Source organism: Micropterus dolomieu, linkage group LG10 (assembly GCF_021292245.1).
Source record: "Micropterus dolomieu isolate WLL.071019.BEF.003 ecotype Adirondacks linkage group LG10, ASM2129224v1, whole genome shotgun sequence".
In the NCBI taxonomy this organism is placed as follows: domain Eukaryota; kingdom Metazoa; phylum Chordata; class Actinopteri; order Centrarchiformes; family Centrarchidae; genus Micropterus; species Micropterus dolomieu.
Window position 1 is genome coordinate 5,403,187 of NC_060159.1, and position 21,888 is coordinate 5,425,074.

Genomic DNA, 21,888 nt, shown 5'->3' on the forward strand with positions numbered 1-21,888 from the left:
GTCACATGTCAGCTGCATGGGCTCCGTCAGCACAGGAAACAGAATTGATTAGTTCACGACTCTGAACTGTGGGTCTATTTGAGTCGTTTATTTGTCACGTGACAGCTTGGCTACAGGGCTGTGGTAAGCAGGAAGCACAGGAAACAGAACTGATTAGTTCACGACTCTCAACTGTGGGTCTGTTTGAGTCGTTCATTTGTCATGTGACATCTCAGCTACAGGGCTGTGGTAAGCAGGAAGCACAGGAAACAGAACTGATTAGTTCACGACTCTCAACTGTGGGTCTGTTTGAGTCATTCATTTGTCACGTGACAGCTACTGTGGAGGAGGAATGAACTACTCGTTCACCGCTCACATGGGTCCTCCTCAGTCTTTCGTTCACTCGGCAGGCTGAGTGACTGCCAGCGCCAGAGAATGAGAGGCAGGTCGGCTGTTGATTACATATTGACAACATATTTCTGTGGTTTTTACATGGTTTGATTTGGTTGTGGGCCCAGGGGGGGGAGTTATATAATAATAATATACAGTAATGAAGAGGTGAATTTGTGCGTTATACTTTGTCAAATAAAGCAAGCCAGGCAGCCTTCCATGTTTGAGAACATAGAGGGCTGCAGCGCCACATTAACCAGCCTAGTTAAAATGAACGAAATGACTCAAAAAAAGATTAGTTCATTTTAATAAACAAGATTTGAATGAATGAGTCTGTCAAAAGACTCGAACTTGCCATCACTAAGAAACATATCTGACAGCCTTAGTGCATTATATTACACTATAGTCTTCTTATTTTGAATTGTCACGTGAGACATTTCCTCAATAAATTTGTACAAAGAAAGTCACCAGAATGCAGAAAATTAAGTGTTTAAAGCCCACATTTTTCAGCAGGAGGACCCCCCAATTTAATATCAGTGTTAATTATTATCAGTAGTTATTACAAAATTCATAATAAATGTAGCCTATATATATAATTTATTGTTGCTATAGACTACTTTGGATAGGTGGCAATGGTGGGTGGGTTAAAACATGAAAGATTTCTGTGCTGGGCTAAGCCCCCAATGTTTCAAGAGCCTGGAAACGCCCCTGCGTGAACATTTCTGTAGTAACTTATGTCTTTTCGGCGTTGCACTTTGTAGACAGTCACTACGCACCGAACAGTGTTTTACTAGGCTACACTTTAACGTTACAGGTGTTGTGCCGAATTTTGCCTGCCTGCCGAGAACTGCATGCACCTCATGGGTGATAACGGTCATTTGCTTAGAAAAGAGGTGGATGCCGAATTATGCATCTACCTCTTTGGGTCCTTTTCAGACACTTTGCTGTGCTCATTGATCAAACAGCATTATCACTACATATATTTACTGAATGTCAAGGAATGGTACTTATACAAAGTGTATTAAAATACTAAAGACTATAAACGCTCATAAAATATATACTTCGAATCATTTATCACCATTGATGAAGCCCACAAAGAATATTACAGCGTTTAAAAGCATTATTTGGAGGTGTATGCAATTTTCGGCAGGCAGGCAAAACTATATAATAAATGTATATAAATATAGTCCAACATAACGAAGAAAAGTGAACTGTAAAATGAGTATCTTCGTAAAAGGGTTTCTAAAAATCACCATAATGTAAAAGGAAATTTCTCATTTTCACTCCAGTGTAATATATTAAGGTAATATAAGTTATGACGTCCTTAGATTCTCCAAAATTAACGTTAACCATTCCAAGAGCTTTTGTTAACATTCATTAACGTTACCGTAAAACGTACCTTGACTGCAGCTAAGTTATAAGAATGCCCGTTTTAAACATAGACTGTATTTTTTAACGCGTTTAGCTTGTCGATAGATGTGGTATGAGTTAAACAAGATATTCAGAAATCAATGTAACGTTATGCTAACGTTATTGCTAAGGTAACCTACGGTGAGTGGTGTTCCAGAAAACGTAAGCTAAACGTTAACTAACGACCTCGCAAACCTAATTACACCGAATGTCTTGTGCTTTGTTTGGCATGAAAAATATAGGGTAACTTAACGTTAATAATAACGTTAGCTAACACAGACATGTTATCCACAACGTTTAACATTTAAAAGTTTACATAGTCGTAGCTAACGTTAGCATGGCTTATCAGCATATTAGCATCGCTTACTAGCACGTTAGCTAACGTTAAATAGGTCACCCCAGGTTTGTTGACCAAGTTTAGCTGAATATGTGGATGTAAAATCATAAACACCTTTCAAGAAATAGTTTTCTATATTTATGATGATACGATATCAGTTTAGTAGCATCGTGGACGAGGTGGCCGAGTGGTTAAGGCGATGGACTGCTAATCCATTGTGCTCTGCACGCGTGGGTTCGAATCCCATCCTCGTCGGCAGTTTTTAATGCTTTTATTTTTCAATAATCAACCATTTGATATACGTGGTGAGTGATTCACGTGGTTGTGTATATTTTATTTATCACTATATTTTGTGGTCCCCTTTGATACAAAGCAAACAGCAGCATAGCATTTCTCTTTGGCAGACCAGCTGCTTATGCATCCATAATCAATTTATGTATCGATTTATATAGATTACATAAAGAAAATTGCAATCTCAATCTTGCACCCTCCTTTACAGTCACACCCTGAAATCTTTAAGACTGTCTTGTATGTTTTTTGTAAAATTACCATATTACAAACAGCCCCAACATACTTTAAGCAAGCATTATGATATTATTTTTTGTATACCGTACACTTTAAACAAAGGCTTTCACATCATGGTCTTCTTTTAGTTTTATTTCCAAATAATCCTAATCTGCTTGATAGCCTCTGTTGTGACAGCCTTCAGAATATATGTCCATGTGATTCTCAGCAGAGCTCTCCTGGGAATCGGAGGGACATCGGACGTCTCCTATTGCTCCATAACGACTCCTGTCCAGGCTTGAAGAGATGTGCATCTCCTCTGCCTGTTCTTTCATGACATTGTCTGTGGCTTTGCTGCTTGTTGTCTGTGAGTGAAATAGAGAAAATTCAGAGAATGAAATAGGAGTAAATAACCAGCAAACTATTTCTGTATTATTGGCATTTCCTGCCCTGGCAAATCACACAATTATTTAAGCGAGTTAACTTTTTGCTTGTTTTGTTGCTCTTAAATTTTACATTACCTTGTGGACCCGATGATGTTGATCTATGGCGTACTGGTATTTGGCTGCATTCAGACCAAGTGCACCAGCTAGTCTCTCTCCAAGGAAATCACAAGCTAATTTGGGACACAACAACATAGATATCTCATCTGGTCACTCAGTGAAACTTTCTTCATAGCTAAAATGAGGCTACTGTTTATTTAGTATGCCCCAGATGTAGTTAATTGTCACGTTACATACTCAGCAGTGAAATCCTCCCAACTCGTATGGCCACATTCTTGAATGAGAACCTAGTCTGACAAGGCAGAAAGAGAGAACAGATGATATTAGTGCTACTCGATGACTTCTAACACGACATGTTTTGCTTAAACAGTGTCCCACCCTCTCTGCAGGTTCTGTGAAGGGAGGTCTGTTTGATGGCTGCTCTTCTTCCTCCTCACTGTCTTCTTCCTCCAGAGTTTCACCACTGGAGAAGTGGATGATCCTCCTCGGTTTGGTCATGGCAGGATCCCCAGAGTCGGTTTCCTGGATGCCTAGTGATGTCTACCAGATAGGACAGGAATATACATCAACTTTTTGTTTGCATTCTCATGAACGCATTGTCCTTGTGGCTCATTATCTGCGTCCATCATGTTGTAATTTTATAGGCCTTTTATACACAGACTGCATCGGGCTCCAGAGTGAAGATTCACCAATGTCTGGTCACAACTTTCAAACAGCTGTTGAAAGTTAACTTACACCTTTGCTAGAGAGTTACTGAACACAACCTGAGCTAATATGTCTGTTTGTCTTGCTTCATTGTCTTGCTTCACTTACTTCCTGGTAGCTGTTGTTCATTCTTCAGGTACTGCAAGTCTTTCTTTATCGCTCCAGTGCAGCACTGTTGACTTTTTCTCAGGCCACGGCTCTACTGTATGTCCATCCACGCTGACTCTCCTGTGTGGAGCAAAAAAACTACAGGACACAGGATCAGTCTTGAAACCTGAGACGCCAGATAGAGCAGAACAAACCTTATCACAGGCAAGTAGTTAGACAGCTGCCACTGTAACGCAATCAGTGTCAGTCTTGGGCTTGAGGGGCTGGGCTTGCGGTGTTGTGTGTAGAATGTCACTTGATTGACAGAACATTGTTTAATTAACTCATTGGTAAAGTGTTTTAGTGTATACTAAGTGCTACATGTACAAGGGGCAGAATGTAGTACATATTGTATAGATTTAGAACATATTTGGGACACGCTGCATGTTTTTGAAACGCAGGCTCACTGTCTCCAAACTCGAACCAAGATAACCCTGATCACCAGGGTTATTTTCTTAGGCTTGACAGAGCTCTGTCAGAGTAGTACTAACCAGTAAATCTGAACTTTGTTTAGTAAAATAGGTGGCGTTAACATAATAATTACAACTTTATGTGTATAGCACTTACCTAAACAAGGTTACAAAGATGATTGGATGATGCTTACTGTAATTTAATAATTGTAATGACATATGTAAGCACAAGAAGAATGGAGTTTTATGGATGATTTAATAGCGTTTGAAGTACATTTTACATGAAAGACACCATCAGAGGAGGAATAATGAGCTACAGGAGTTTACACTGCCGTGGTGATCTGACACACCCTTTTAATAAACAGTTGCCTTGAAGACCATAAAAGACTAGTATTGGTCTGATTTCTGCAATATTAAATTTGCTGTTCCAGGTATAATGAACAATAATTAAATGCCTTCACCATTATGATTTCTTTAGATCTCCACTGAAATCCCGGCACACCTGAGTATAGAATCCAAAGGTGTTAAAATGTGCTGTAAAGAAACTTAGTGAGCTTATCTGCTTGTCACTACTGTTGGTGTCTAACTCAGGAAAGCTAATATACATGTAGGGACATAAATGAGCACATGTGGGCAGTATATTACAGTTTATACAAGTTTCCAGTAGTTGATAGCTCTGCTTTAACCAACATGACTTTATTCTGAAAGAGGGAGCGTGGCAAATTCTGTGAAAAAGCAGGAGCAGCACTTTAACAGCACATCAAAGTATTTTAGACCAGGATGTTCATGTGCCCACCCGCCCCGCCATGGGATCTGATAACGCTCTCTTTTAAGGAAGGGGACAACACTCAATAAATGTACAATAAAAAAAATGTACAACTATTGACAACAGCACTCTCAGCAACAGAACAGTTTACAAGAGAAAGCTTTTTACTGTATGTTTCAGCAGGTATTTTGGTGTGTCCACTGAAACATGAAAAACAACATCACCGAAAACATATGATTGGAGTCACACAGAACTGTGTTGTTTTTTTTAAAGTGTTTAAGTTCTCAACTAAAATATCATGACATTACAATAGAAATAAATTAAGAAGTACTATAATAAAGGGATATATCACAGAATACTGAAGCACATAAAAGAATGATTTAACCTTGTGTAAGTAGTAAAGTTTTCCTAAATGAATAGTAGAGGTAAAAAAGAAAAAGGCTATGTCATGTCATGTACAAAAGTAACTACAGTACATATGTTGTGATCTAAATCAAATATTGATTGTAAACTCCTACAGCTAAAACAAACCAAATGCTCCCTCCCAGTGTTTTATGAGGAAGTTCTGAACAAATCTCAACTTGAAATGCATTCAAATTATCCAAACATATTGTAGTATACTATAGATAGTACAGCCTATAAGTACTCATTTAGGATGGTTTCATCATATTCCATGTAGTGGTAAACTTTTCAATTTATTATGTCTTTTTTATCAATACTTTTCAGCGTGTTTAATGAGCCAGTTCCCATTATTTGAGTCATCTATATTCAGGCCAGAGCACTACAGTGCCAAGAAGGTTAAACACCAGACGCTTCTGTAAGGGGGCCACAGTTTACAGGTTTACATTGCAGCCAAAGGCACCATTAATAACTACTTCGCCCATAAGGCTTTTTTATTTTAATCGTTCTACTTTGAAATTACCTCATGTAATTCTTTCAGCTAACATTTAATTACTAATATTCCATCTTGAAATAACTTTTAAAATGTTTAAGGTTATGAGAAGCGGTGAGCTTCTGTGAAGTGACTGGCTGTAGTTTAGATGCATGGATACCCAAATACAATACACATGTTTCAGCATAGATGGTAAAACACCATGGATTAATATTACCCAAAAAAATACATTTGTCCTGTGGAGGTTTATATGAAAGAAATATGGATGCCATCATTACAATAGATGGTTCTGAAGCATGAGGCTGAAAATGCAATCTGTGGAAAGTTTAGGAGACGACACAGCCCGTGTCCTTCTGAGGCTTCAAATCTGGCTCCTTCACTGGTTTCACCTCCTCCTCCTTGGGTTTGGCCTGGGGTTAAAGTAAAAATAACACAGATAATGGAACAACACAGCCTCAGAAACAGATGTAGACTATTATTTAATGGGAATAAAGATTTCATTAGGTCATCCGGACTTTGTTGAAGCTGCAGTACCTTGTCATTTTTGGCTCCCTTGGTCAGGTCAAAGGTGGCATAGACTTCAGCAGTGCACAGCTCAGCGAGAGGCGGCAGCTCGAATGGGACTGGCTCAGCCAGGCCGTAACTCGCCTTCAACTCCAGCTGGGGCGCCTCAGCTGGGACCTTGTGGAAGTATCTGAGGAAATATGTCCAAAGTTATGATTTAAAAGGGGTAGTGTTTAAGTGTTGTGTTTAAGAGTAGATGTTTAAGTTTTGACGATGTTGATGTCTGCCACTTTGTTACAACTGGGAAAGATGCTGTATGCATAGCCAACTAAAAGTGTGCACATGGTTGAGAAAATTATTATTAAAATCATAGAAAAGTTAATGTGCTTGATAAACAAGGGCATAGTCTGGTTTCAGTTTAGCACTTGCATGCTACACTGAAACAGAGTTCCCATGCTCAGTTCCCATTTAAAAAGTATCTTTCCTAGCGTTGAGATCGAAAAGTCAAAAGTAAAAAAATTCTATCAGCTGTCCTCAGCCATTGTTGCCATCAATGCAACAAAATAAATGGGATAATTAATATATAATACAAATGATAATCAAAATAGATATTCTTGCACATCTGAACTTAAATACACTGAAAAACAATTATAAACGCAACACTTTTGTCTTTGCCCGCATTCATCATGAACTGAACTCAAAGATCTAAGACTTTCTCTATGCACACAAAAGGCCTACTTCTTTCAAATATTGTTCACAAATCTGTAAATATCTGTGAACACTTCTCCTTTGCCGAGATAATCCATCCACCTCACAGGTGTGGCATATCAAGATGCTGATCAGACAGCATGGGTATTAGGCTGGCCACAATTAAAGGCCAAACAAAATACATATTCTTGCACATCTGAACTTGTATAAATACATAAAACTTCCACTAAAATATACAATGTAACAAACAATATATGTCTGCTCTCTGTGTCTTGCCTGACTGACTCACATGAAGCCATTTTCTCTCTGGCACTTCTCCAGTGTATTTTTAATGACACCGCCCAGTTTGAGGAAGAACAGCTGCTCTGATGGTTTGGCTGTGGTGCCGGGGCCTTTGGTCTGACGATACTCTTTACACAACGCCTCGGCGCGGGAGTAACCTAAACAGAGAAGTCTTCGTGTTAATACAAAAGAAAGCCAGGCAGCAAAGGGTAGCAAGGAATAAACATGCATCTTGATTTCATGACGAGATGTGACCAAAAACAGTGCAGCAACACACAGGAAACGAACTCACACAGGAAACAAAACACACAGGAAACACCTGTGTCATGACCTACTCGAACTACGTGTTACTGAACTCAAGTGAACATATGATATATTCTAGAAGTACTTAAAAGGCATAATGACAAGGATTTGCCAAAAAAAAAAAATCTTCATTCACTCTGTAGCTCACTGGACCGTCACTGCTCTTGCTCAAGGAGCCCACTTTGAATTATCCGTTTACAAACTGCAACCGACAAATCCTACTCATTATGCCTTTAAACATTACTGCATACTTTCAACTATAACCTTTCTACTTGCTGCTCTTTTCTGTTGACTAATTAGATGCATGCTGTGTAAGGCTTTTGCAGAATGCACTTAACCAAAACAAATCAAACTAAACACAACATGCTTACATAATAACACACTGTACATAATGTACTGTACATACAGATTCACAGAAATGGGGAAAAACTTATGTGCAAAGGCACAAATACAGTATGTGGTTTAAAAAGAAGATTTTTAGGTGTAACAACATGTTTAACGCATTAAATCCAACACTTTTTATAGATATACATACACTTTTCTGCCTCCTGGAGAGATCTTATAGCCTCACCACACTTGTCACTCGCCAGCAGCGTCTGACCATGATAGCAGTATGCCTGCAAACAGAATGAATGAGTATAATCAAGAGCCTGATCTGTCATTTTTCTTCTTAGTAAAGATAAACTGGTTTCATCCAAAGCACGTATGTTTAGTGAGGTAACTTTACATAAATAAAAGTACTGTGAAATGCATTAGGATATGCATTAACTTACGTAAGCCATGTAAAAGTGCTGCTTCAGCTGAAAATACTTCCTCCACTTGCTACTGCACTCTGGCTCCAACGTGTTCAACGTGTGGTCTGCAGACAGAAATACTGACTTTAATAGCCTGTCATAGCTTCTGTTTGGTGACTGACCGAGAGAGCATTTCAGATTATTACCATAGATGTCACATGGGGTGTGCGAGTGGTGCAGAAGCACAGGGCCTCACGCCTTTTAAGGGCCAGTGAGGGATTATTCCTTCCCAGGTTCTAGGTCCCAGAGAAAGCCTATGGAAAGGTCTATTTCAACATCATAGTTGATCAAGCTGACACAGAGCAGTGAGAACTGCTCTCTGTGTCAGTTTTACACAAATGTGGGAGTTTGACAAGATGTTTGGATTTTTGATTTGACTAGATATTGATCCACAAGGGCACTACCACAGACACAAACGCACATGACTTGCTTCAAGAGCTTATGATACTCAGGATTTCTCATAGTGCTGCTGTACTAACATGTGCTAACATGACCGTCAGAAAACGTTGTAATAATAATAATAATAATAATATTTTATCTCCATGTAAAACAAAAATTAAATGTGAAATTGTGCTTCACAACTGAACTTAAACTACAACAGCTACAGTATGCACCTTGTACTGTGTACATGTGTTGGTGATTAGAATGAATAAATGCTAAAAGTAAGGATTCATACTATTTTACTTTCACGTGTGCATCAGTGATAAGGACTTCCCAGGTCTCACACCCATCCACAACAACTGTGGTTGATGCATGTACACAAAACTACCATTAAGGAAAGAAAGAACAGTTTACTATTTTAGGATGCCTAATAACATCTGGCAAGTGGACTGCCAATGAAAACTAGCCTTTGGCTAACTCGAGCACGCTTACATTTGCTTGAATGATTGCCAACATTTACTGAGCACTGTAATCCTTCAACAGACATTTTCAAAATCACAAGTGCCAAAATACTGACCAGCTTTCTGATAGAAGTTTGCTGTCTCAAATGCCAGCGCTGCAATGAGTGTGGCATTGTGCTTCAGTTCAATCGCTCTGGCGATGGTCACTTTAAAAAAGAGAAATAGATCATAAAAAAATTAATTAATTGTCTCAGCAAGTAAAGAAATATACACCTCTGTAGCAAAGCTCAGGGAGTATTTAAGAAGATTTAAAACAATTGTTTCCCCAAAAAAGCTAACAGTAATAAGAAAGAAGGTGTTTTAGTCTAATAGAAATATGTCTGACACAACGAGCTACTTTACCTTCTTGCGCCTCTGCTTGGCACTGGATGATATATGCATCAATCACTCTGGGCTCCAGGTCCCGGCCCTTTTCGGCTGGGGTGATGAGACGAGGGATGTGGACCTCCTGTGGCAAACATGCCCAAAAAAAGGCCGTTTCAAAAATCAGCTTTCAAGTCATTGGTGTATTATTAATTGGTGCATTTCTTTGCTTTTGCTTTGCGTTTGAGAGGCTGTAGCAATCTGACTGGGGCTTGTGTGCTGCAGGGGAAGTAAAGGAACAAGAAGTGCAAAATCTCCTTGTTATGGCTTTTTACATTTTACAGCAGGTTTTCAAAGTCTGATTTGCACCAAGCTTTTTGTAAAATGGAATGTTGGGGTCATTTGAGAGGACTTTAATAAAATGTGCTTTATTTAGTTTCAACTGTGAAGAATTCTGGTATTTCCAAACATATCTCTAATCAATATTAATTCATCACACAAAACAGATATTAGTATGTATATGTATATTATGTATACCGTAGAAATAACATGTCAGTATCAAAGTAACAGCACCAAAAAGGAAGGGGGGGGTCCTACAGCTATATAATAAGTTAGGAAGAAGACTTTTCTGTACATGTATCTCACCTTGAGGTTTTTGAATATACCAGCAGCAACTTTCAAGCTCCGGTGAACATCTTTAGCTTCAGGCTCCGTTATGCTATTGAACAGGAAAACATGACAGTAACAAATATTTAGTAGTATAGTAACAAACAAATGTACAATTTTTAAACATCTATAAATCAATCAATCAAACTGACTTAACATCAGACAGTAAAGCACATACTTTTCTTTCCCTGCTAGTCTTGAGGCAAACTTGGTGTACCAGAGAGCTACATTGAAGGCCATGGAGACCAGTTCAAAGATTGCATCCTGCTGGGCACTGGAAGGAGAGACAGTGGGTTATACAGACACACAAGTCAACAATGCTAAGATTAGAAATGTGCACGTACAAGACACAGCTCACTGTAGCTGCTGGTTTTGCAGGGTAACCACTAATCAGAAAGTCTGTTTATGTCCTGTAAGCCTTTGTGGTACAACTGAATGAGCAACACAGAGCTGGGTTACGTGTGGTCAGCATTGCTGTGAGGATTAGACCCAATGACATAGTAGATAACACTGATGTTATATTTATCTGTGTGTTTAATATTCAACTTGTGAGTTACAATAATAGACTTCTTTTCTGTGTTTCTGAATGTTATTCAAGTGTTTAGCGATCAGTTCTGACCAGAACTCCTAAACAAGTATTACTTGCAACACCCCGCAATTCAAAAATGAATGAACATCTTTTAAAGAGTTGGTTAACGGCCTCCTGGAAAGCACTTCCCATCCACTTAACAGTGCCCTGCAACCATAAAAACTAAATAATGATGCTTCCACTTAGGTTGGAAGTATCCACTCTGTGTTTTTACCTTGGTATATTTCCTTGTAAGGTGTCAGTCCACTTGAAGTTCTGGAAGAACCTCATCTTGTTTTCCTGTGTAGTTCCATCCAAGGACACGATTAAGCCTATTGTATCATGAACCAATATTTAAAGAGAGAAGCAGCTGGTTAGGTGCAAAGCAAAATCAAATGAATGAATGTAATGTTAGAGGGCAAACAAAGAGAAACACAGTTTACAATAATTAATAATAGAAAGCCATTATAGTATTTACTTTTACTGTCTACATGAACACGGGTATTTTCAAAACCGCAAGTTTTTCTACGCGGTTAGGCCGTTCGTCCACACGGAAACGCAGCATCAGGTCACTGAAACCAAACATTTTTGAAAACCCCTGCCGGCGTGAAGATTTTAAGAAACGCCGGTTGCAGTGTTGTTGTGTAGACTGTAAAACCTGAATCTTTGCCTTGCGACGTCAGAGTGGGTGCCGCTATCTGCTGTGTTTGATGTCAGATTGTGTACCACTGCCTGCTTTGTTTACGATTTTATTAGGCTCTGATTGGCCACATGGCTCTACGGTTAGGGTCATATCGCGCCTGGTGGTTTTGCATGTTCTTGACAGCGCTTGATAGTGTGTTTTTGCATTTACATGTAGACAAAGATTTTTTTTTTTTTGAACGAAGGAGTAAAAACTCTGGTTATAAAAATACATGTGTACATGTGTACTAGGCATGTGCAAATGTGTTTGTAAATGGTCCGTACTTGTATAGCGCCTTTCCGACCACTCAAAGCGCTTTACACTTCCATCACATTCACCCTATTGCAGAGGCTAAGGAGCATCTGCCATCAGAAACAGAAATACACATTCATATACATTCACGCACCGATGGCAGACATATGCCATCGGGTGAAATGTGGGGTCCAGTATCTTGCCCAAGGAGACTGACTTGGAGACTGGGGGATCGAACCACCGACCTTATGATAAGTGGACAACTGCTAAAATCCCTGAGCTGCCCTGCAGTGTCTAATTTATGTGCTAGCATATATAACTGACTGTTAACTCTTTAACACCTAGTTTTCCCCATTAATTTTCCATTGAGTATCTTAAAGGTTAGAAAATGATTTTATTCCACTCTGTCTGACAGAATTACATACAATGTTTTCTAATTCTCTAGCAGCTTGATCAAACTCAACAAATTTCATCAAATGTAAATAATACAGATGTCTTGAACATCTTTTGTTCACATTTCTTTCATATTCAGTCTAATTTGGTATCATGGGAAACTTTGGGATCTATACTAAAATTAAAAAGCTCTGTTGGCTTGAACAATGTTTGACTGAACAGCACGAGTTTGTACATACTGACTTAGGGACAGGCATCACTGCATTTTAAAGGGTTCTCTAACTTTTGTGTGTTCCTTTACATCTGGAGAATATGAAAAGTAGGCCGGGGCATCTGTAAAATTACATGTTGTGACACATTTTACCTTTATCATGAATTCCAGCTCCGATTTGTGATCTGGATACTGCACCATATTGTGATTTTGCTGGAATGTAAACATACCTTGTAGGAGGGAGAAGTACGCATCTGTGGCATTTTTCATGATCTCGGGGTTGCAGGTGACATCAGTGAACATCTCCAGCAGTCTCGCCCTGGTTGTCCTCAGGTCACTGAATGTGTCAAACAAAAAGCAATCAATTGATGCTCTAAAGACCCGGTGATCATTAGAATATTAGAGAGTGATTATATCCAACAACACATTGCCATCTTCTAAGGCATAGGACATTGTATCATCATGAGAGCACCTAAGGAGACAAGGCAAAAACTATGCACTATTAATGTCATGTGTGTTCATGGTCATAGTCACCCTACAATTTGATAACAATGTATTAACTGGAGATAAGACATACTTGCATATCTTGTTGGCAGCGGGGCTCCCTGCCACTCCATAAAAATTAAAGGACACGGGCGCTGTTGCCTTCAGTGGGTTTCTGTGAAACCAATGTGCCATCCTGTGATGAAGACACACCTAAACAGGTTGAAAAATACAGGATGACAAGGAGCTCATGAGTGCGTTATATTTCTGGTATTATATTTTGGATATAGTGGAATGAGTTGCCGCCCAAACAGTGTATTTTAGTGAGTCAAGTTATTTATTAAAGTAAGGAGCGTTAGCTAGCGTGGGTCATCTCGGCTAACGTCATTTGACCGATACCGTCGGTGTAACGTTAGCTCGCTAGCCGTGTTAGCACTCTCTCTTTGCCCATCCCCAATGTTACGTTGCTGAAATAATTATACACTCTGGCGTTGGGCTTTCTATGAATGGTGTTTTTAATAACTGTATGTCTGTCTACTATAGACAAAAGTCCATTACGTAAGCTAACTTTATAACAGCTAACGTTAATGGCTAACAGTGGCTACATCTAGACCCATAAACACGATTTACTAAACTGAATCGTCGCGGCAACTGACTTATAACACTACTAAATAATAATTTAAATATAGTGTAAGTTTAATGGTTTACCTGTCGTTCCGGCTCTGTAGATTGGAGGTTTAATACTCCTTACGGAAAGTCTGACACTGACAACTTACTTCCGGAAATAAACACGGAGTAAAAGCTGACCAATGGAAGCAGGGTTCAGTCACATGACTGAGGTACATACCTCAGATCTCTGAGCAGCCTCTCTTTTGTTCAGGGTTCAGCAGCTCAAAAGGCCTCAAACGTGCCCGTGATCTGACTATTTTTAACAGGTGGCAGATCAGACAGTGATAGTCTGCCTGGAATTCCTCATTATTTCTTTGAGTTTTTCCAGGAAATAACTAATTTGGTACAAATTATAAGCAAACCACAAGGCTACGTCTTCAGGTTTATCCAAGTTTAATTTGTTGTGTTGAGCAGCTGTTGACTTTTAGACAACTTTTAAAGAACTGCTAAAATAACAAATAACAGACACTGTATGCTTGCATGTAGACAGACTGTATTTTCAGTTAACAATGCTGTGTAATGACCTGGGTATTAACTCGAGTGTACCCACTGAACACTGTCTCCATTAGACCAAAGAAAAATAAAATCCAGGAAACCGCTCCAAGAAATTATAGTTACCTGTAAGTTCATAATAAATATGCGACCTGTAAAAACTGTTAGTTATTGTTTAACGATGACACAATTAAATTCAGCCTTTTATTCCCCCCCCCATTTGGCAAACATTAAGTTTCTCAACATGTGTACATCTCCCCAACTAAGGAATCAAACAAACCCAAATACTGTACATACACACATGCCAGAGAAAGTGTTTTTTACAAAGTAGATCTTTGTCATGTTCCTTAAGAATCCATTGTCCTTTTCAACATAAAACAGAATTGATCTCATGATCACATTAAATTCATATTTCATGAAAAGGAATCTCCACAAAGCACACTGATGTCCACCAGTTTCAGTTTAAACCACTTGTCGGTAGCCACTGTCACTTGTTACAAGATAGCCAAGTGAGTCATTGTACATTACTTTTTTCCTGATTGTACAATTAAAGATTTCTGTGAAATTAACATTCACATTCCATTTCCCCTCAACATATGTCAAAACTATGCATCGGGGGAAGTGCAAGTCCCCAACATTGACGGACACATGTAAGTACTTGGTCAACAACAATGTTATCAGTGCACCATTTCAAATGTCTTAAAAACAAGTTTAGGCACAAAGGAACAGTCAGAAGGTACTTTTGGTCAGCTTTAAGGCATAATAGCATCATCAAGCCTTCTGCAATATGCATATTTTCTCATTGTTTTACACTGTAAAAAGATAACTTCAGCTATAGTGGGATATCTATTCACAAACTATTGAATGAATGCCAGAAAAAGGAACATGTCCTTCCTTTTTGTAACATTCCAATGCAAAGCATTCTGTTTTCATCTGGATGTTATAACCCAACATTAATTCTAATAATAAAAAAAAAGGTGCAAATTGAGAAACACAGAATGACACAGATGACCCTGATGTTGACGAAAGCTCTTGAACAACACTCCAAAAGGTCACTTTCCACCTATCAGAAAGCAAATATACAGTCACAACCAAAAGGAAAAAAATATCTATCTATGATCAAGCCAGCTCTCGTTGTTGCAACTGCAGGTCGATACAGCGAGGAGCAGGAGACTGATTAAGTGGTGTCAGTTGAACTCGCCTCAATAAAAGACCCCTGGTTATAACAAACAGAAAGTGAAGGTTACAGTCAGTAACGCAAATTCTGTTATGCGCATGAAATCATTTTGACACTAAACGGTCAACTTAAAAACAAACTGTAAGCTACAGCTTTCCTATTACATATAAGATTGTCATACACATTTTGATAGACCTTTAAGCCTGTACACTACATGTTCTTTTTTTTGTTGTTGCACTTAAAAATCGTACCAGGAAAAAAAAGCACATGTAAAAAAAAATAATTAAAAAAAAACTGCAATTGAATGGTTCATAAAAGCAATGCAATTAATTCCACATACACTAACACATTGACCTTCTTGTGAATAAACTACATTCTGTGCTTTGCTCTCAGTCAAGAAAATATATTTGCAAATAAAATTGCAAATTACCGTCTGCTAATATGCACACTGATATAGTTTACTCCTATTTCCCATCACTGTGCAAAAAAATTTTTATCTAATGTTTTGGCATGAAAGACACCCAGAGATAAACAAACCTGGTGATGGTGAGCTAGCATACTTCATACACTGACACAAACATCAAGAAAGTCTTTGGCAACTGTGTTTTTTGTTTTTTTTTAAATTTTAAGACAAGCTGATATCTAGCTGTGCACATGCAACATTCTTGACTCGTGTTGGTCCACGTTATTGAAGACCTCGCTGGAAGACAACATTAATACACTAAGTGAAAACACAACCCACTGCACCCTCTGAGACCCTGAAACGTTGTGTATGAATGGCACATCTGCACAATACTAATGAACATTTCACCCATATCAGTTAGAGAAACGTTCAAAGACGTTTGGCGTAGTTCTTGCATAGAATATGGTCTCGAATGTCTCCCCATCCTCCGTTCTTCATGTGTGCTTTGTGCTCCACTGCTTCTGCACCACTGAGGACAAGAGATGGGGGAAACAGGCCGTCCTTGGCCACTTGAAGGCCCTCCTCAACCCTCTGCGAGGCCCACTCTGGCCTGCAGTTTTCCTTCTGGTGAAGGCCACAGTCTCCTGTGTGGAGAACCCTGGAGCCCTGCGCCACAAGCACTTTGAGGGGCTTTGATATGCAGGCTCCAGAGAGGTGCTGCAGAGTCCAGTCCCAGTTGTAGTCATCATAGGTGCAGAATTCGTCGTTGCAGCCCATCAGCTTGTAGTACACCTCCCTGGAGATGGCCATGCCTATGTTGTGTTTAGTAGACATCCACCCAGTGGTCAACACCTTGTTGGACAGTCTGGAAAACTCAGTCAGGCTGTTATGGTTACCCAAAGCCAGCATGTCACAATCTGGACAGCTGCTCGTCCTGAACGCTATCATTGATTTATAGAAATGGAAAAAGTCAGGTAAGATGTAGTTATCCTCCTCCAGAAAGATTGCAAAACCGCTGTAGCCCTGCATTGCCTGCACTCGCTCCCACACAAAGTGCAATTTCCACCACCAGTGGTGTTTGGTTTGAGTAATGAAGGCCTCCCTGTAGTGTCCATAGGAGTCAGGGTGTTCTGCATTGAGGCATCCTGTTTTTAGAGCGTTGTCCTTGGATATGTCTCGAGGGCAGTCTCGTGGATCCTGTCCAGGAAACTCACTGGGATACAGCTGAGTGCTGAAAGGGAAATAAATTTGCAATACTTTGCAGAAAGTTATCCCTTGCACAATGGCGTTTATTTCCTCTGAAATATAGTCATGGCTAAAGATGAGGAGGAAGCTGTGGACCTCAGCAGCTTTCTGCAGTGACTTGATGAGCAGTCTGAGGTATTCAGGCCTGTTGTGAACCTGCACAACCAGCACCAGTTGGGGCTCTCCAGGAAACTTATCCGCATTATGGACACACTGCTTGTAATTGGCATTGAAAACGGACAGACCCAATGCTGGCAGCGAACCGAAGTTAAACTTCACCGTGTCACCACAATGCGTGTCCTGACCTCCGCGCCCGGCGGGACTAGATCCACTTGTATCATCATCATCGGAAATTAAAAACACGCGCGTTGAAAACAGGAGAGTCACCACTATTAAGGAAACCCCCAACAGCGCGAGCAAATTCTTTTTGAGAAGCCGGAACCTCATTTTCTCAAAGTACAAACAAGTTTGGGACAACAGCGGTGGCTTTCATTCACCTTATCTCGCGCGTCTCCACGGTGAACATGTTTGTGAAACAATGTTTCCTCGTGCGGTAAAACTCCAGCCTTCGTAAGAAACAGCCCGACGACTCGTGACGCGCCTTAAAGCAGATGTCAAACTTGTCCTGATGGCTGATTCTCGTCTCGCCAGACCGTCTTTCCACTTCAAAACCGTGTCATTAGCGACAGTCGCTTCAGCCGCTTGTGTTAGGTTTTTTTTTGCCACCTGTAGAAAAAGTCGAACAAAGCAAACCGACTAAGTGAGCGTTGTGTACAACTTATACGATAGTTTAATGTTAATAAAGACAAGCTAACACTCTGCGGTTAGCCTACCGTAATTTCACTTACCCCCGTAAACTAGGTGTAATGTGTCAACGCGCTCGTACCAGGAAGAGGATCATTGGACTATGATACATCTTGGCTGCAACATATTGACTGCTGACGTGTACAATCCAGCCAACTGGGGAGAGACTGAGCTCCAGCTCAACGAATCATTGTCCTACCTATAGTTGTGTAATATGAGAAGAAAATGTAAATCAGGCTCTATTTGAATAGTGAAGCTAAGGACAGTCAGCCACAGAAAGAAAATGAATATACGCTGCAGCCTAAGTACAATGCCTATACAGAGGATTAGTGTTCTGGAATGGAAGTATTACTAAAGCAACTGCTCAGCGTTCAAAGTCAAAATCCCCCAACCCCGAATCCCCATTTAGGTTACCTGTTCAGGTTTGACTGGTTGAATTGGAATCAAGTTTTCTTGTTAGACATCTCGCCCAAACACAGAACAAAAGGGTTTGGGGTATAATACCTGAAACTACACGGCTGAAAGACTGCAAGAAATGTTGATACCCTGATAGGAGGAGACTACAACATGAGATGCAACTAGATAGCCTACTGTGGAGCTAGTATCAGATAGTGGGACAGTGTTAGGCTTCAGAAGCACACTGTGTTTGAGAATACCTGTGCTGTTTGTTAAGCCATGCGTAATATCATGAGTTTCACTTGTTGTGACATGTCAAATGGTTTTGTTTAATAATTAGAAGGTGTTAGGATTGAGACACATGAAAAAATACCTGCATCTAGTGATATCAGTAGGCTATACACGTGTTTAGTAGGCTACACTTAGTGGAAAACTGAATAATTAATAAAATAACCAGACAGAAATCCATTGAACTAAATAAGTGGCAAATCAAAGTACTTAATCACATTAATGCAAAAAAACAAACTCGTATACAAATTCATAATTGCTTGCAATGACCCACTACAACCATAGATACTAAAATACCATTCATACCACAGTATGAACATGGTGGCAAAGCTCATGATCATCTCATAATATTCAGTGTATGGTCATATTAACCAACCCTGCATATGCAATATCAGGCATTGCATTCCACTGTTTTTTGACCTATGACACTGACACAATATTACCTATTAGTATGGTCTAGACCTGCTCTTTATGAAAACTGCAATAAGATAACCTCTGTTGGAATTGGCATTATATAAACTGTTTGTTTTTATGTATTATGTATTAGGTTGAAAACAGTGATAAGAATTACCATCATAATCTCTCTGCCAACAACCCATATTAAAGGCTAATGTGAGATATTAGCTGTGTTAAGTATATTCTTCTGTATACCTAAATCTCCCTTAAAACTGAGACCATGTAAGAAATCCCGGTGTGATCTTTGATTGTGGTTTAAATTGTGATATAACTATAAAATCATTCCTGTCATTAAACGATATGGAGACTGAACTGCATGCTTTTATATCTTCTTGTCTCAACTACTGTGATTCTCTGATATTTGTGATATTTGCTCTAATATCTTTGTCTTACAGTACATATCTAATCTCTCAAACAGTAATCAAATACTACAAATACAAAATTATAAACGCAACACTTTTGTTTTTGGCCCCTATTCAACATGAGCTGAACTCATGATGAACAATGTTTGAGAGAAATAGGCCTTTTGTGTCCATAGAGAATGTCTTAGATCTTTGAGTTCAGCTTATGATGGGGGCAAAAACAAAAGTGTTGCATTTATAATTTTGTTCAGTATATATACTATACATATATTTAATCTTTAATTACCTGAAATCCTATCAAAAAGCTTTCCAAATCTCTCTGTGTTATATTGTAACATTAAATTTGATTTAAATCAGTTTGTATTTATTTCTAACCATGTCTGTCACAAGACTGTCAGTGACAGAGGCTGTGAATGGTAGGCTCCAATAAGGCAGTTCCTATTTTAATGTAGGCGTCTGTTCTTTTGAGGCTACAACACTGTGAGAAGATCTTTTTTGCAAATGGTAGTTTGTTATGACATTTTCTTTAAATAATCCTCACCAATGGGGATAGTTAGGCCCATCCCTGTTTGCCTGTTATTGCTGGGGTTTCTGTATCACTTCCTCCAGATAACACAAACAGATAGGGTGTGTGATCCAGTGAGATAATTGTAACTGCAACTGTAGCACTGCCTGAAATAATTTCACTTTTAAATTATGTGGCCTGAATTGTGGTGCAGAGCGTATCTCTTCTTCAAAAGAAACAGTGTTGGCAAAACCAGTGACGTTTATCAAGATTTTCTCAGGGAGATTCTGAACACAGTACTGCTGAATTCACGTGTATCAGACATACACCTATCTGAAGCTGGGAATTTTGTTTGGAAATCAAGTTAGAGAACTGATAATATATCACAGACAAACAGGGTTTTAGAGTATTTAGAATGTTTGTCTATGCTGCAAAGATCCTTTTATTCTGAGTGGACAAAAGAGACAGATATGGCTTTGTTCTCCTGTGTTGTGCAATTATAAATGTTCCTCTTTCATATAAACTACTAAGAGAGACTGAAAGTTGTATTTAATAATAATGTTCAATTGTCACTGTGCTCTACGGACTGCCATGTAAACCGCAGCATAATTTAAATTCAGCCAGGAAGTATAGTTGCATAGCACACCCCTCTTGCTCTCCATGTTTACCATATCCCCTTCTATAATATACACTGAACAAAATTATAAATGCAACACTTTTGTTTTTGCCCCTGTTCATCATGAGCTGAAATCTAAGATCTAAGACTTTCTCTATGTACACAAAAGGCCTATTTCTCTCAAATATTGTTCACAAATCTGTCAAAATCTGTGTTAGTGAGCACTTATCCTTTGCCGAGATAATCCATCCACCTCACAGGTGTGGCATATCAAGATACTGATCAGACAGCATGGGTATTGCCTTAGGCTGGCCACAATAAAAGGCCACTTGTAAATGTGCAGTTCCATCACACAGAACAATGCCACAGATGTTGCAAGTTTTGAGGAACGTGCAATTGGCATGCTGACTGCAGGAATGTCCACCAGACCTGTTGGCCGTGAATTGAATGTTAATTTTTCTACCATAAGCCGTCTCCAAAGGCATTTCAGAGAATTTGAAAGTACGTCCAACCGGCCTCACAATCGCAGACCACGTATAACCACAGATGAATCCCGGTTTTCACTGTACAGGTCAGATGGCAGACAGCGACACCAGATACTGACTGGTTTCCGGACCCCCCGAGACCTCCCCAGTACAGTGAAACTACACATTTTCGAGTGGCCTTTTATTGTGGCCAGCCTAAGGCACACCTGTGCAATACCCATGCAGATTTTGACAGATTTGTGAACAATATTTGAGAGAAATAGGCCTTATGTGTACATAGAGAAAGTCTTAGATGTTAGATTTCAGCTCATGATGAATGGGGGCAAAAATAAATGTGTTGCACACCTAAAGGATTATTAGGAACTCCTGTTCAATTTCTCATTAATGCAATTATCTAATCAACCAATCACATGGCAGTTGCTTCAATGCATTTAAGGGTGTGGTCCTGGTCAAGACAATCTCCTGAACTCCAAACTGAATGTCAGAATGGGAAAGAAAGGTGATTTAAGCAATTTTGAGCATGGCATGGTTGTTGGTACCAGACGGGCCGGTCTGAGTATTTCACAATCTGCTCAGTTACTGGGATTTTCACGCATAACCATTTCTAGGGTTTACAAAGAATGGTGTGAAAAGGGAAAAACATCCAGTATGCAGCAGTCCTGTGGGCAAAAATGCCTTGTTGATGCTAGAGGTCAGAGGAGAATGGGCCGACTGATTCAAGCTGATAGAAGAGCAACTTTGACTGAAATAACAACTCGTTACAACTGAGGTATGCAGCAAAGCATTTGTGAAGCCACAACACGCACAACCTTAAGGCGGATGGGCTACAACAGCAGAAGACCCCACCGGGTACCACTCATCTCCACTACAAATAGGAAAAAGAGGCTACAATTTGC

At 39.4% G+C, this 21,888-nt stretch overlaps 4 protein-coding genes, 1 long non-coding RNA gene and 1 other non-coding gene across 14 annotated transcripts in view; 2 read left to right on the forward strand and 4 right to left on the reverse strand.

Moving 5' to 3' along the window:
• mep1a.1 (meprin A, alpha (PABA peptide hydrolase), tandem duplicate 1) overlaps positions 1-1,882 on the reverse strand; it is a 10,973-nt gene extending 9,091 nt beyond the window's left edge. Inside the window, exon 1 of one of the 5 annotated variants that reach the window (XM_046060470.1) lies at positions 1,769-1,882. The gene's annotated coding sequence lies outside the window, so the exon portion shown is untranslated. The remainder of the gene's footprint in view (positions 1-1,768) is intronic. The other 4 variants (XM_046060465.1, XM_046060468.1, XM_046060466.1 and 1 more) reach the window with 4 other exon arrangements.
• Positions 1,699-4,770, forward strand: LOC123977630. Of its 5 annotated transcripts, none has more exons than XR_006826717.1 (3): positions 1,699-1,920; positions 2,275-2,987; positions 3,513-4,770. It is a non-coding gene; the product is annotated as an uncharacterized LOC123977630 (long non-coding RNA). The 5 variants fall into 5 exon arrangements; XR_006826718.1 differs by having other exon boundaries at positions 2,280-2,987; XR_006826720.1 differs by having other exon boundaries at positions 2,283-2,987.
• On the forward strand, positions 2,290-2,371 carry trnas-gcu. The gene has a single exon. It is a non-coding gene; the product is annotated as a tRNA-Ser (tRNA).
• Positions 2,753-4,181, reverse strand: LOC123977629 (protein FAM177A1). Its single transcript, XM_046060472.1, has 5 exons — positions 3,937-4,181; positions 3,502-3,663; positions 3,361-3,415; positions 3,142-3,236; positions 2,753-2,985 (listed from the first exon to the last, which is right to left on the reverse strand). The coding sequence occupies exons 1-5, from the start codon at positions 3,955-3,957 to the stop codon at positions 2,788-2,790; spliced, it is 531 nt and encodes a 176-aa protein (XP_045916428.1). The 5' UTR covers positions 3,958-4,181; the 3' UTR covers positions 2,753-2,787.
• On the reverse strand, positions 4,623-13,939 carry brox (BRO1 domain and CAAX motif containing). Its single transcript, XM_046060471.1, has 13 exons — positions 13,803-13,939; positions 13,189-13,307; positions 12,842-12,948; positions 11,309-11,405; positions 10,684-10,779; positions 10,485-10,557; positions 9,879-9,984; positions 9,593-9,682; positions 8,614-8,699; positions 8,376-8,457; positions 7,545-7,695; positions 6,578-6,737; positions 4,623-6,453 (listed from the first exon to the last, which is right to left on the reverse strand). Exons 2-13 carry the CDS (start codon positions 13,287-13,289, stop codon positions 6,370-6,372), a joined length of 1,233 nt encoding a protein of 410 aa, XP_045916427.1. The 5' UTR covers positions 13,290-13,307; positions 13,803-13,939; the 3' UTR covers positions 4,623-6,369.
• A 200-nt stretch (positions 13,940-14,139) lies between these two features.
• Positions 14,140-18,155, reverse strand: LOC123978058 (alpha-1,6-mannosyl-glycoprotein 2-beta-N-acetylglucosaminyltransferase). Its single transcript, XM_046061173.1, has 2 exons — positions 17,929-18,155; positions 14,140-17,806 (listed from the first exon to the last, which is right to left on the reverse strand). The coding sequence occupies exon 2, from the start codon at positions 17,525-17,527 to the stop codon at positions 16,265-16,267; it is 1,263 nt and encodes a 420-aa protein (XP_045917129.1). The 5' UTR covers positions 17,528-17,806; positions 17,929-18,155; the 3' UTR covers positions 14,140-16,264.
• Positions 18,156-21,888: the final 3,733 nt, after the last annotated feature.